The sequence below is a fragment of the Somniosus microcephalus genome, chromosome 1, assembly GCF_052327205.1.
Source record: "Somniosus microcephalus isolate GS21.2 chromosome 1, FLI_Smic_1.0, whole genome shotgun sequence".
Taxonomy (NCBI): Eukaryota; Metazoa; Chordata; class Chondrichthyes; order Squaliformes; family Somniosidae; genus Somniosus; species Somniosus microcephalus.
The window spans coordinates 52,489,074-52,501,869 of record NC_140987.1 but is presented as its reverse complement, the minus strand read 5'-3'; the positions used below and the strand labels follow the sequence as shown (position 1 = coordinate 52,501,869).

At 42.7% G+C, this 12,796-nt stretch overlaps 1 protein-coding gene across 2 annotated transcripts in view; it reads right to left on the bottom strand.

The window, feature by feature from the left end:
- primpol (primase and polymerase (DNA-directed)) overlaps nt 1-12,796 on the bottom strand; it is a 66,266-nt gene that overhangs the window by 22,250 nt on the left and 31,220 nt on the right. For both annotated transcript variants that reach the window (XM_085980819.1, XM_085980787.1), the window contains exons 6-8: nt 7,281-7,571; nt 6,095-6,257; nt 5,037-5,134 (exon numbers count right to left, since the gene is read on the bottom strand). In XM_085980819.1, coding sequence (XP_085836945.1) covers nt 5,037-5,134; nt 6,095-6,257; nt 7,281-7,571 — 552 coding nt within the window. The remainder of the gene's footprint in view (nt 1-5,036; nt 5,135-6,094; nt 6,258-7,280; nt 7,572-12,796) is intronic.

Genomic DNA, 12,796 nt, shown 5'->3' with positions numbered 1-12,796 from the left:
GTGCAGGAAGTATCATCAGCTGGAGGAGCTTGAGCTCCGGGTTTTGGAGCTTGAGCAGCAGCTGGTGTCACTGCGGTGCATCCGTGAGGCTGAGAGCTTCGTGGATAGCACGTTTCAGGAGGTGGTCACCCCACAGATAAAGAGTATGCAGGCAGAAAGGGAATGGGTGACCACCAGACAGAAGAGGAGGACCAGGCAGGTAGTGCAGGAGACCCGAGTACATCTCGCTCTTCAACCAGTATTCGGTTTGAGTACTGGTGAGGGCGATGGTTTTTCTGGGGAGTGTAGCCAGAGCCAAGCCTGTGGCACCACGGGTGGCTCAACTGTACAGGGGGGAGAGGAAGAAGAGTGAGAAAGCAATAGTGGTAGAGGATTCGATAGTTAAGGGAGCAGACAGGCGTTTCTGCGGCAGCAGACGTGACTCCAGGATGGTATGTTGGCTCCCTGGTGCCAGGGTCAAGGATGTCACCAAGCGGCTGCAGGACATTCTAAGGCAGGAGGGTGAACAGCCAGAGGTCGTGGTCCATATCGGTGCCAATGACATAGGTAGAAAGAGGGATGAGGTCCTGCAGGCAGATTTCAGGGAGCTAGGAAAGAGATTAAAAAGCAGGACCTCAAAAGGTAGTAATCTCTGGATTACTCCTGGTGCCACACGCTAGTGAGTATAGAAATAGGAGGATAGTGCAGATGATTGCGTGGCTGGAGAGATGGTGCAGGAGGGAGGGCTTTAGATTCCTGGGGAATTGGGACCGGTTCTGGGGGAGGTGGGACCTGTACAGGCCGGACAGGTTGCACCTCAAATTGCCAGAACCAATATCCTCACGGGGAGGTTTGCGAGTGCTGTTGGAGAGGGTTTAAACTAATTTGGCAGGGTGATGGACACCAGGATGTAACATTAGAAAGGGGAAATAAAGTGCTCAAAGGATTGGGAGAGGCAGAGAACACTAGATTAAGAAATAGTAAGGTATTAGGTGGGGTGAAACTAAAAGAGAATACAGGATGGTCTAAGATGGGTTTACAGTGTATGTATGTGAACACACGAAGCGTAGTAAACAAGGTAAGTGAACTGCAGGCACAAATAGCCACATGGGAATATGATGTTGTGGCAATAACTGAGACCTGGCTCAAAAAAAGGCAGGATTGGGTATTACATATTCCTGGTTATAAAGTGTTCAGGAAAGATAGGAGGTGGTGTGGCAGTATTAGTCAAGGAGAATGTTACAGTGCTGGAGAGGGAGGATGTCCTGGAGGCGTCAAGGACAGAATCTAGATAGCTAGAGTAAGAAATAATAGAGGTGCCATGTATTCTATAGACCACCAAATAGTGGGAAAGATATGGAGGAGCAAATCTGCAGATAAATTAGAGAGGTGCAAGAACTTAATAGTAATAATGGGGGACTTCAACTATCCTAGGATTGTAATAGTGTTAAGGGCAGAGAAGGGGAAGAATTTAATGAGTGTGTTCAGGAGAACTTTCTTGACCAGTACGTTTCCGGCCCGACGAGGGAGGAGGCATTGCTGGATCTGGTTCTGGGGAATGAGGTAGGTCAAATGGAGCAAGTGTCAGTAGGGGAACATTTAGGGAACAGTGATCATAGTATCATAAGGTTTAGATTAGCTATGGAAAAGAACAGGGAGCAAAAATATTTAACTGGGGGAAGGCCAATTTCAGTGGGATGAGAACGGATCTGGCCCAGGTGAACAGGAATCAAAGATTGGCAGGCAAAACTGTAATGGAACAATGGGCTACCTTTAAAGAGGAAATAGCTCAGGTACAGTTGAGGTACATTCCCACTAGGGGGAAAGGTAGGGCAACTAAAGTCAGGGCTCCCTGGATGATGAAAGAGATAGAGAATATGATGATGCAGAAAAAGAGCACGTATGACAGATGTCAGGTTGCAAATACATCTGAGAATCAGGCTATATATAGAAAGGTCAGAGGAGAAGTGAAAAAGAAAATAAGAGGGGCAAAGAGAGGGTATGAGAATAGAATGGCAGCCAACGTAAAAGGTAATCCAAAAGTCTCTATAGACATATAAATAGTAAAAGGAGGGGTGTGACTGATTAGGGACCAAAAAGGAGACCTATGCATGGAGGCAGAAGGTATGGCTAAGGTACTAAACAAATACTTTGCATCTGTCTTCACCAAGGAAGAGGATGCTGCCATAGACATAGTAAAGGAGAAGGTAGTGGAGATACTTGATAGGATAAAAATTGACAAAGAGGAGGTATTAGAAAGGCTGGTTGTACTTAAAGTAGATAACTCACCAGGAGCGGATGAGATGCATCCTAGGATGCTGAGGGAATTGAGGGAGGAAATCGCGGAGGTACTGGCCATAATATTCCAATCCTCCTTAGATACAGGGGTGGTGCCAGAGGACTGCAGAATTGCAAATGTTACACCATTGTTCAAAAAAAGGGTGTAAAAATAAACCCAGCAACTACAGGCCAGTCAGTTTGACCTCAGTAGTGGGGAAGCTTTTAGAAGCAGTAATCAGGGACAAAATTAAGTCACTTGGACAAGTGTGGATTAATTAAGGAAAGCCAGCATGGATTTCCTAAAGGCAAATTGTGTTTAACTAACTTGATTGAGTTCTTTGAGTTCTTTGATGAGGTAACAGAGAGAGTTGATGAGGGTAATGTAGTTGATGTAGTGTACATGGATTTTCAAAAGGTGTTTGACAAAGTGCCACATACAGTAATAGGTTTGCCAGAAAAGTTGAAGCCCATGGAATAAAAGGGACAGTGGCAGCCTGGATACAGAATTGGCTAAGTGATAAGAGACAGAGTAGCGGTGAACGGTTATTTTTCGGACTGGAGGAAGGTATACAGTGGTGTTCCCCAGGGGTTGGTACTAGGACCTCTGCTTTTCTTGATATATATTAATGACTTGGATGTGGATGTGCAGGGCACAATTTCAAAATTTGCAGATGACACAAAACTTGGAAGTATAATGAACAGTGAGGAGGAGAGTGATAGACTTCAGGAAGACATACACAGGCTGGTGAAATGGGCGGACACGTGACAGATGAAATTTATCGCAGAAAAGTGTGAAGTGATACATTTTGGTAGAAAGAATGAGGAGAGGACACATAAACTAAATGGTACAATCCTGAAAGGGGTGCATGAACAGAGAGACCTGGGGGTATGTGTGCATAAATCATTGAAGATGGCAGGGCAAGTTGAGAAAGCAGTTAAAAACGCTTACGGGATCCTGGGCTTCATAAAAAGAGGTACAGAGTACAAAAGTGTGGAAATTATGGTGAACCTGTATAAAACACTAGTTCGGCCCCAACTGGAGTATTGTGTCAAATTCTGGGCACCACACTTTAAGACGGATGTGAAGGCCTTAGAGAAGGTGCAGAAAAGATTTATGAGAATGTTTCCAGGAATGAGGGACTTCAATTACGTTGATAGACTGGAGAAGCTGGGGTTGTTCTCCTTGGAGCAGAGAAGATTGAGAGGAGATTTGATAGAGGTGTTCAAAATGATGAGGGGTCTGGACAGAGTAGATAGAGGGAAACTGTTCCCATTGGCAGAAGGGTCGAGAACCAGAGGACACAGATTTAAGGTGTTTGGCAAAAAAAACAAAGGTGAAGTAAAAAAAAACTTTTTTACACAGCCAGTGGTTAAGATCTGGAATTCACTGCCTGAAAAGGTGGTGGAGGCAGATTCAATCATGGCTTTCAAAAGGGGGTTGGATAAGTATCTGAAGGAAAGAAATTTGCAGGGCTACGGGGAAAGGGTAGGCGAGTGTGACTAGCTGAAGTGCTCTTGCAGAGAGCTGGCATGGGCTCGATGGGCCGAATGGCCGCCTTCCGTGCTGTAACCATTCTATGATTACTCAGAGATAATGTTAATGAAGTTGTCTTGATCAATGAGTGGCACCTAAAGTCAGACGTGCCAGGAACATTTTAATAGTCACATCTCAGGGTGAAGTAGATGTAACTATCTTAATCATCGGGCTATTGCTAGATTATGTGTTTCTGGAAGTTTTCAGCTCACCCATCATGTTGACAGAAATGAACCCTAATAACAAAGCCCCTCCAATATTATTATAATAATTCTAAACAACTAAAACAAACACTTGAAGCACAATCAATCTATCTATCCTATTAAGTTTTGTGTCTAAGAATATAGATATATAGGATTGCAGGGTACTTGCATTGCAGAGAATCAATTCCAGGTAGATGCACAATGCAGCTATATTGTTATCTGCCCTCCAGTGTTCTACTTTCTTCCTACTATTCCTGTACCCCATCCGCTGCTCTCCCCCACCCCCTCTTTTAGCTTACACCTTTCTGATAGGCTTTGGACATTCCCGGCTGCTTGCTCCCCACCTTATCTCTAATCCACCCTTCTGCTTACTCTCAGGCCTCCACTCCTTAGAATGCAAGCAAGGCTGCAGGAGATATTTTACTTTTAATTAAAAATATATATTTTTAGTCAATTTAATTCTGCATTTTCTTTCTAATTGCATCTGTCCTATTTAATTCTTTCCTGACTTCTTACTAATTTAACCTATCCTATCTTTTAACATGTTTTCACTGAATTAGCAGAGACAGGAATTTCAAATCCTTTATTTCTTCCTCCAGACTTCACTTTGGGGTTGGGACCAAGACTAATTTTTAGCCAAAGGCTCAGACTGCAAAGATTAACATGAAAACATCTATGGTGCTAATTTACACATCAAAACTTGAAAGAAACTCTGGCGATGAACGTACTGGTCAGTGGCCCCAGAGCCCAACAGCAGCTAGATGAGTACGAGGATATAACTCCGCTACTGAATGCTTCCCACTTAATTCTGAGAAATCAAGACTGAAACAGATAGGGAAAATCCCTACTTGGATCTTATGCATAGTAAGAAGTAAAATATGTACAATATCAGTAATGGGCAGAAATAACACTAACATTTTTGTCCTTATAATATAAACAACCAACAGAGACAGCTTTAAAACTATGCAATGCCAGATTAAAGGTCTACTTTGGTGATCCATCTAAGTAATATGCAAACAGATTATTAGCAAACTGAATACCTGATACAGAGAGATACGGGTTATCTTGAACGTGCCATCCTTTGGATTTCTTTGTATCTGAGCTATCACAAGTCAGAACTGTCAAGCCATCAGAAAATCTGTAAATTTTATAGTATTTTGATCATACAAATTTGCAAACTGTACCTAAATTTAGTTATCAGTATCTGACATTCTTTCTGATAACTACCATCTAGCATGCATCACTGCACTGAACTTGGAATTTCTATAAGCCAATTCAAAATCTTCAACCACATCATTGGCTAGTCTCGATCACATAAAACCATCCAGTTACTGTGCTCTTTGAATATTGTTTTTCCCTCTATTTATTACTACATAAAATACTATTTGAAAAAAATAAGGTGTAGTGAGAACAGTAAATTTGTCAGTGGGAAAATAGTTTGTTCAAACATAAAAATAGGCGTGGTGTAAGTGAAACGATCAATAAAATTCTATTTTAATTTTTTGATTGATCTAACAGAATTTTTTTTTTTAAGTTAATCCAAAAATAGGATTAGTGTATGTACAATACAAATTTAAAGAAAGCAATGAAAACTAGGAGACTCACAAAACTAGAAATGGAAGTCTAAAGCTAGAATCTTATCAGTCTACATTACTTTTATTAAAATTCCACATACTCATAAAGTTACTCCATAGTGTTCGTTAGAAATAGAGAACTTGCATTTATATAACACATCAGATCTCTCTGGAACCCTAAAGCACTTTACATTCAACTATTAATTTAAAGTGCTATATAGGCGAACACAGCAACCATTTTGCACAACATCAGTAAGATGAATGACCAGTTAATCTTTTTCTGATAGTGATTGAGAGAGAAAGATTGACCAGGACACTGGGAGAACTCCCTACTCTTCTTCAATTCTTGTCACGATCTTAATATCTAACTAAACATGAAGACAACTCAGTACCAAACTGAAGCATCCAACTCATTTATGTGCTCCAGTTCTGGAGTAACTTAAGACAATGAGATACCATTGTATATTGTAGGCAATGTTTTCCCCCCACTTCTCAAAACAGCGTTGAACTTATAGATACTGTACCTAACGTTGCTGACCAGAGAGCTCAGAAAAAATAGCTCCTCTCTAGAAACATTCTTTTGCGGCTTGGGAACAAACTGATTTTCTTCAGCAACTTCAAAAGAAGTGTTCTTTCCCAGCTTGGATGATCTATACAGTCGGAAGTTTCTGTTCTTTGTATACACACCTTTAAAAAAAATCAAAGCAAAGCACAAGTCCTATCACATATTACACTTTACAGCAAAAAAATGAAATAATTGAGGTAGAATGGTAATTTGGGTAATGTGACACCAGCAAATAGTTACCTCAAGCATATAAAGTGCAACTGTGGTTACCAGTATAACCCGCATCGGAGGAAAATAGTCAAATACTGTAATGAAATCTGTTTGTCTTGATCCTGTATTCGTTTTGCACTCATGTATATTACCCTCCCCCACTGTGTATAGTTTCACTTCCTCTTTCCCGACTAACCTGGGAGGTTCCAGGTCTTGGCTCTTGGCTCCGCCCCTGACTTCTCTTACATAAAGATCCCAGGATCTGTATGACTCATTCCTGTGAACCAGTCGGCGTGTTGAGATGTTAGCTCTGATCTTAGTGATTAAAAGCCAACTTGTTTAAGTCTATAACTTCTAGTTTTGTGGTTATTGAAGGCCCATCAAATACGTTAGTGGTCTTTCTCCTAAATTTCTTGTAACAGATGTTATGTTCAGCATTTTCTGTTTATATTTCAGATTTCTAGCATCCGCAGTATTTTGCCTTCTGTATTTATGTTTCTGACTGTTTACTGTGTTGTGGATTTCACCAATGGGTTAAGATGAGTTTATGAATCCTGAAGTATTGTGTATGAAGTCCTATAGACTCACCAAGTATTCACATAATTACTACCAGACTATTTGCTTTATCACCTTTCTTTTTCCTTATTTGTAATTTTTAGATGCGTATTTTTTTAAAGCTATTAACGTTAGAGGAACTCAAAAATCACATCTTTTTTGTAACAGCTTACAGTGTAATTAAAATGTATTCTCCCAAGGTTTCTCTGTGCCACACAACCTGCCCCAACTTCCACATCACCTATACCATATTGGCAAACTAAGTGAGCAACTTGTCCTTTTAGTTGCTATCTTCAATTCTCAGGCATACAGGCAGAGTCTGTTATTACTCGACTATTAATTGCACATATAGGTTGAAATGAAAAAAAATAAGCATTTACCTAGATCCACAAAGAGTTGGTCACTTCCATATTTATCTTTAACAATCAGAAATGACAAATCTGGATCCAAATTGCTTTGCTCCGATTTTTCCCACACTGCACACTTAATCCTTTTTGAAGGGGAGTTCTCAGAACCATCTACATTAAAATGCTTCCTCTTGTCTGGAGTAATTGGAATAAATGTTGCACTGGTTGACAGCAAGGCATTGTCACTCGGATCTTGGTCAACTCTCCCACATCTTTTTTCCAATACTCTAATCACAGGCTGCAAGATTGTTCTTATAAAATTTCCTTAAACAAAAAACAAATTTCATAGTCAATCAGTATGGTTATGGAGTCACTTGTACAATAATTTGTTAGATGCAATTATTTCAGTGTCTTTCTTAACACATTTGGAACTTCTTTGAATAGCCAGGTCGCTTCCACATGTGGAAACTTATCACCATTCTTAAAGTCTCTGAACCAAACTACTGAAAAATTACATAGGTAATGGCCTGGATTTTGCATTAAGAATAACGGTGAGGTTAACAGCACTCTCCCTTATTATGGAGTAAGTTGGACAGCAAATTCCGGAGTCCGCACTTGTGCAGTTAAACGCAGAAATCCGGAAGGTGCTGTCTGATTTACCCCGCTCCTCCACAAGCTGCGCTACACCAGTACCGCGCTGATAGACTCAGCACTGAAATCAATGTAAGGGCGTAAAGTTGCTGTACTTAACCACTAATTACCCACTAAACACAGCAGAAAAAGTTAGGGCTCGTGCATTCAGACGTAAGTGAATTTGTAACGGTGTGTTAAGTCTTAATTACTGCCAAACAACCTCTCTGGCACTGAAAATTTAATTTTGTGAGTGCGGAGTCTCATTCTTTCAGAATTTTATTATTGTTGGAGATTTTTTTTAAATGTTTTTACTTTTTCTTTCTGTTTCTTTTATCTCTCTTAATCTCATCTTTCTTTCCCTCTCTTTATTTAACTTTCTGTACATGATTTTACAATGAATTAAATATTCTAATTTATACATCCTGGTTTAGATTCTGTGTGGCTCGGTGAGGATTCTTAAATCATAAGATCATCATATCATAAGATTTAGATTAGCAATGGAGAGGAGCAAGGAACAATTTAGAGTGGAAATTCTAAACTGGAATAGGGCTAACTTCAATGGGATGCGAAAGGATCTAGTCAGGGTAAAATGGAACCAAAGACCGACAGGAATAACTGTAAGGGAACAATGGGTGATCTTTAAGGAGGAGATGTTCCAAGTACAGGCTAGGTACATTCCAACAAGAGGGAAGGGTAAGGGAACCAAAGCAAGGGCTCCTTGGATGACGAGGGAGAGAGAGAAGCTGACAAAACAAAAAAAGAGGGTGTATGATGCTTGTCAGGTGAATTCTTCAAGGGAGAACCAGACCAAATACAATAAGTTGAGAGGGGAAGTGAAGATGAAAATAAGATTGGCAAAGAGAGAATATGAGAGTAGAATGGTGGTTAACATAAAAGGGAACCCAAAAATCTTCTACCGGCATGTAAACAATAAGCAGGTAGTAAGAGGCGGGGTGGAGCCTATTAGCGACAAAGAAGGTGATTTAGGCTTAGAGGCGCAGGGCAAGGCTAGAATACTCAATGATACTTTGTATCAGTGTTTACTAAGGAGGTGGATGCTGACAAAACATTGGTAGCAGTGGAAAAGGTAGAAGCAATGGAAGGGGTGAGAACTGATAAGACAGGATGTACTAGAAAGACTGGGTATGCTTAGAGTGGATAAGTCACCTGGTCCAGATGGCTTGCATCCCAGATTGTTAAGGGAATTGGGGGAGGAGATAGCGGAAGGGCTTGCCATAATTTTCTAATCTACCCTAGATGTGGGGGAGGTGCCTGAGGATTAGAAAGTGGCAAATATGACACCATTGTTCAGGAAAGGGTGTAATGACAATCCTAGTAACTACAGGCCGGTCAGTTTAACATCAGTGGTGGGTAATGTTTTAGAAACAATAATCAAGGAAAAAATTAACGGGCAGTTGGAGAGGTTTAAGCTAATTAAGGAGAGCCAACACGGATTTGTAAAAGGCAGATCATGCTTGACTAATCTAATTGAATTTTTGATGAAGTAACAGGGAGGATTGATGAAGGAAATGCAATGGATGTTGTCTACATGGATTTTAGGAAGGCATTTGATAAAGTACCACATAGAACTTAACAAAATTGAAGCTCATGGAATAGGTGGGTCAGTGGCAGCTTGGATAAGGAATTGGCTTAAGGACAGAAAACAGTGAGTTGTGGTAAATGGCTGTTTTTCAGACTGGAGGATGGTAGACAGTGGTGTTCCCCAAGGGTCAGTGCTGGGGCCACTGCTTTTTTGATACATATAAATGACCTGTATATTGGAATACAGTGTAGAATTTCTAAATTTGCCGATAACACCAAACTTCGGGGTGTGGCAAACAGTGAGGATGATACCAATTGACTGCAACAGGACATAGAAAGGTTAGCAGAATGGGCAGACAAGTGACAGATGGAATTTAATACAGAGAAGTGTGAGGAGATGCATTTTGGCAGAAGGAACAGGGAGAGGCAATATAGACTTAATGGCACAGTTTTAAAGAGTGTGCAGGGACAGAGGGACCTGGGAGTTAATGTGCATAGGTCCCTGAAGGTGGCAGGACATATTGAGAGAGTGGTTAGCAAAGCATATGGGATCTTGGGCTTCATAAATAGAGGTATTGAGTACAAAAGTAGAGAAGTGATGCTGAATCTTTATAAAGCGCTGGTTAGGCCACAACTGGAGTATTGCGTCTAGTTCTGCTCACTACACTTTAGGAAAGATGTGAAGGCCCTCGAGAGGGTGCAGAGGAGATTTACCAGAATGGTTCCAGGGATGGGGGAATCTTAGCTACAAGAACAGGTTGGAGAAGCTGGATTTGTTTTCATTAGAGCAAAGGCGGTTGAGGGGTGATTTGATAGAGGTGTACAAGATTATGACGGGTTTGGGTAGGCTAGACAGGGAAAGGCTGTTCCCACTAGTTGATGGTACAAGGACTAGGGGACACAGATTTAAGATTTTGGGCAAGAGATACAGGGGGGACGTGAGGAAAAACTTTTTTATGCAGAGTGGTGAGGATCTGGAACTCGCTGCCGACGGAAGTGGTGGAAGCAGACACACTCAATGGGCTGGATTTTCATTGAGGCGGGTAGGAGGCGGGACTACAACTTTTGCGGTTGTAGTCCCACCTCCATCGAGGTCTAGCCAACCCGCGCGATTTTGACTTGATTGACCTTGTTGAGCCCGCCCAGTGGGCTCAGCAGGCCAATTAAGGGCCACACGGCAACAGGTGATGTCACAGATTGAAATTTCATCTGTCAAGACCTTTTGACAGATGAAATATCAGCGTTTCACAGCTGTTTGAAGCTGTCAAACACTGACAATCTGTACTCCAGGTTAATTCCTTCCTCTCAGGATGATTTAGAGATCTCCCCAGAACAGAAAGCAGAGGCTGCAGATTTTGACAGCTGGCGGCCATTCTGCTTTCTGTGCCGGTGAGATGAGGGACTCCCGCGACCTGAAGGAAGGAAGGCTGGCTGTAAAGGTAAGTAAAGGTTAGTAGAACTTCTTTAAACACTTTACACAGATCAAACACACTTACCTCTGCACTCATGCACCCATCACTCACCTGAACACCGGACATCTCGACCCCTCCAAGCCCTTCATCCCGACGGCCCGCCTCGCTAACTTGGCGTGGTTTGGCGCCGTCGGGAATCCCACATTTCAACAAGGAAAATAGGGATTAGGCTAAAAACTGCCTGTTAACTACCGATTTCGGGATTTTAAACCCCCACACGCCTCCAATCCTGACTCCACGGCCCAATGAAAATCCAGCCCAATGTTTTCAAGGGGAGACTGGATAGACACTTGAGGGAAATAAACTTGCAGGGCTACGGGGATAGAGCGGGGGAATGGGACTGACTCGATTGCTCTGCAGAGAGGCGGCACGGACACGATGGGCCGAATGGTCTCCTTCTGTGCCGTTATGACTCTATGACTGGTTGAACAGACATACTGGGGTCGATTTTCAGTGTGCCGTGGAGTCGGGATTGGAGGCATGCAGGGGGTTAAATTCCTGAATTCGGGGGTCCTGACACCATCCCGCCCAAAACCCACCTCCATGTAAGTTTCAAAGGAGGCGGGTACCCGCCCCGCACTGGGACCCGCCGACCCGAGGCGGAAAGGGATTAGTGCCAATTAACTGCTTGTTAACAGGTAGTTAACAGGCAGTTTTTAGCCTAATCCCTATTTTGAAGGTTGTCGTGTGGGATTCCCGACGGCTCCAAACCACGCCAAGTTAGAGGAGTCGGGCCGTCGGGTGCAGCGAAGATTCACCAGGCTGATACCTGGGATGGCAGGAATGACGTATGAGGAGAGATTGTGTCGATTGGGCTTATACTCACTGGAGTTTAGAAGATTGAGAGGGGATCTCATCGAAACCTATAAAATTCTGTCAGGCCTGGACAGACTAGATACAGGAAGGATGTTTCTGATGGCGGGGAGTCCAGAACCAGGGGTCATAGTCTAAGGATAAGGGGTAAGCTATTTAGGACTGAAATGAGGAGGAATTTCTTCACCCAGAGAGTGGTGAACCTGTGGAATTCTCTGCCACAGAGGGCGGTGGAGGCCAGTTCATTAAATATATTCAAGAAAGAGTTGGATATATTTCTTAAGGCTAAAGGGATCAAGGGATATGGGGAGAAGACAGGGACCGGGTACTGAATTTGGATGATCAGCCATGATCTCATTGAATGGCGGAGCAGGCTCGAAGGGCCGAATGGCCTACTCCTGCTCCTATCTTCTATGTATCTATGTTGAAGGACTTGGAGGGGTTGAGATGTCGGTGTTCAGGTGAGTGATGGATGCATGAGTGCAAAGGTAAGTGTGTTTGGTGTGTCTAAAGTGTGTAAAGAAGTTTAAATTACCTGTACTTACCTTTACAGCCTTCCTTCCTCGAGGTTTTGGGAGTCCATCATTTAGCCGGCACAGAAAGCAGAATGGCTGTGATCTGTCAAAAGTGACAGCCTGCAGCTTTCAGTGCCGGCGAGATTTTTAACTGAGTCTGCTTAGAAGGACTCAGGTTAGAAGTAAGACTGTCAGTGTTTGACAGCTTCAAACAGCTGTGAAACAGTGATATTTAATCTGCCAAAACGTCTTGACAGATGAAATTTCAGTCTGTGACGTCACCTGTTGCCGGGTGGCCCTTAATTGGCCTGCTGAGCCCGCTGGGCGGGCTCAACAAGGTCAATCAAGTGAAAATCGCATGGATTGGCCGCATCTCGATGGAGGCGGGACTACAACCCGAAAGTTGTAGTCCCGCCTCCTTCCCGACTTCTGAATGAAAATCACCCCCCATGCTGTTACTTGTCCTGCTCACACACTCCATAGATCCCCTGTAGAGGGCGCTGTGCTGGAAATTATTTCTAAGAACCGTAGCTGCCACTCAAAAGCCTGCGAAAAGTCTGTGGGCAGCTGTAAG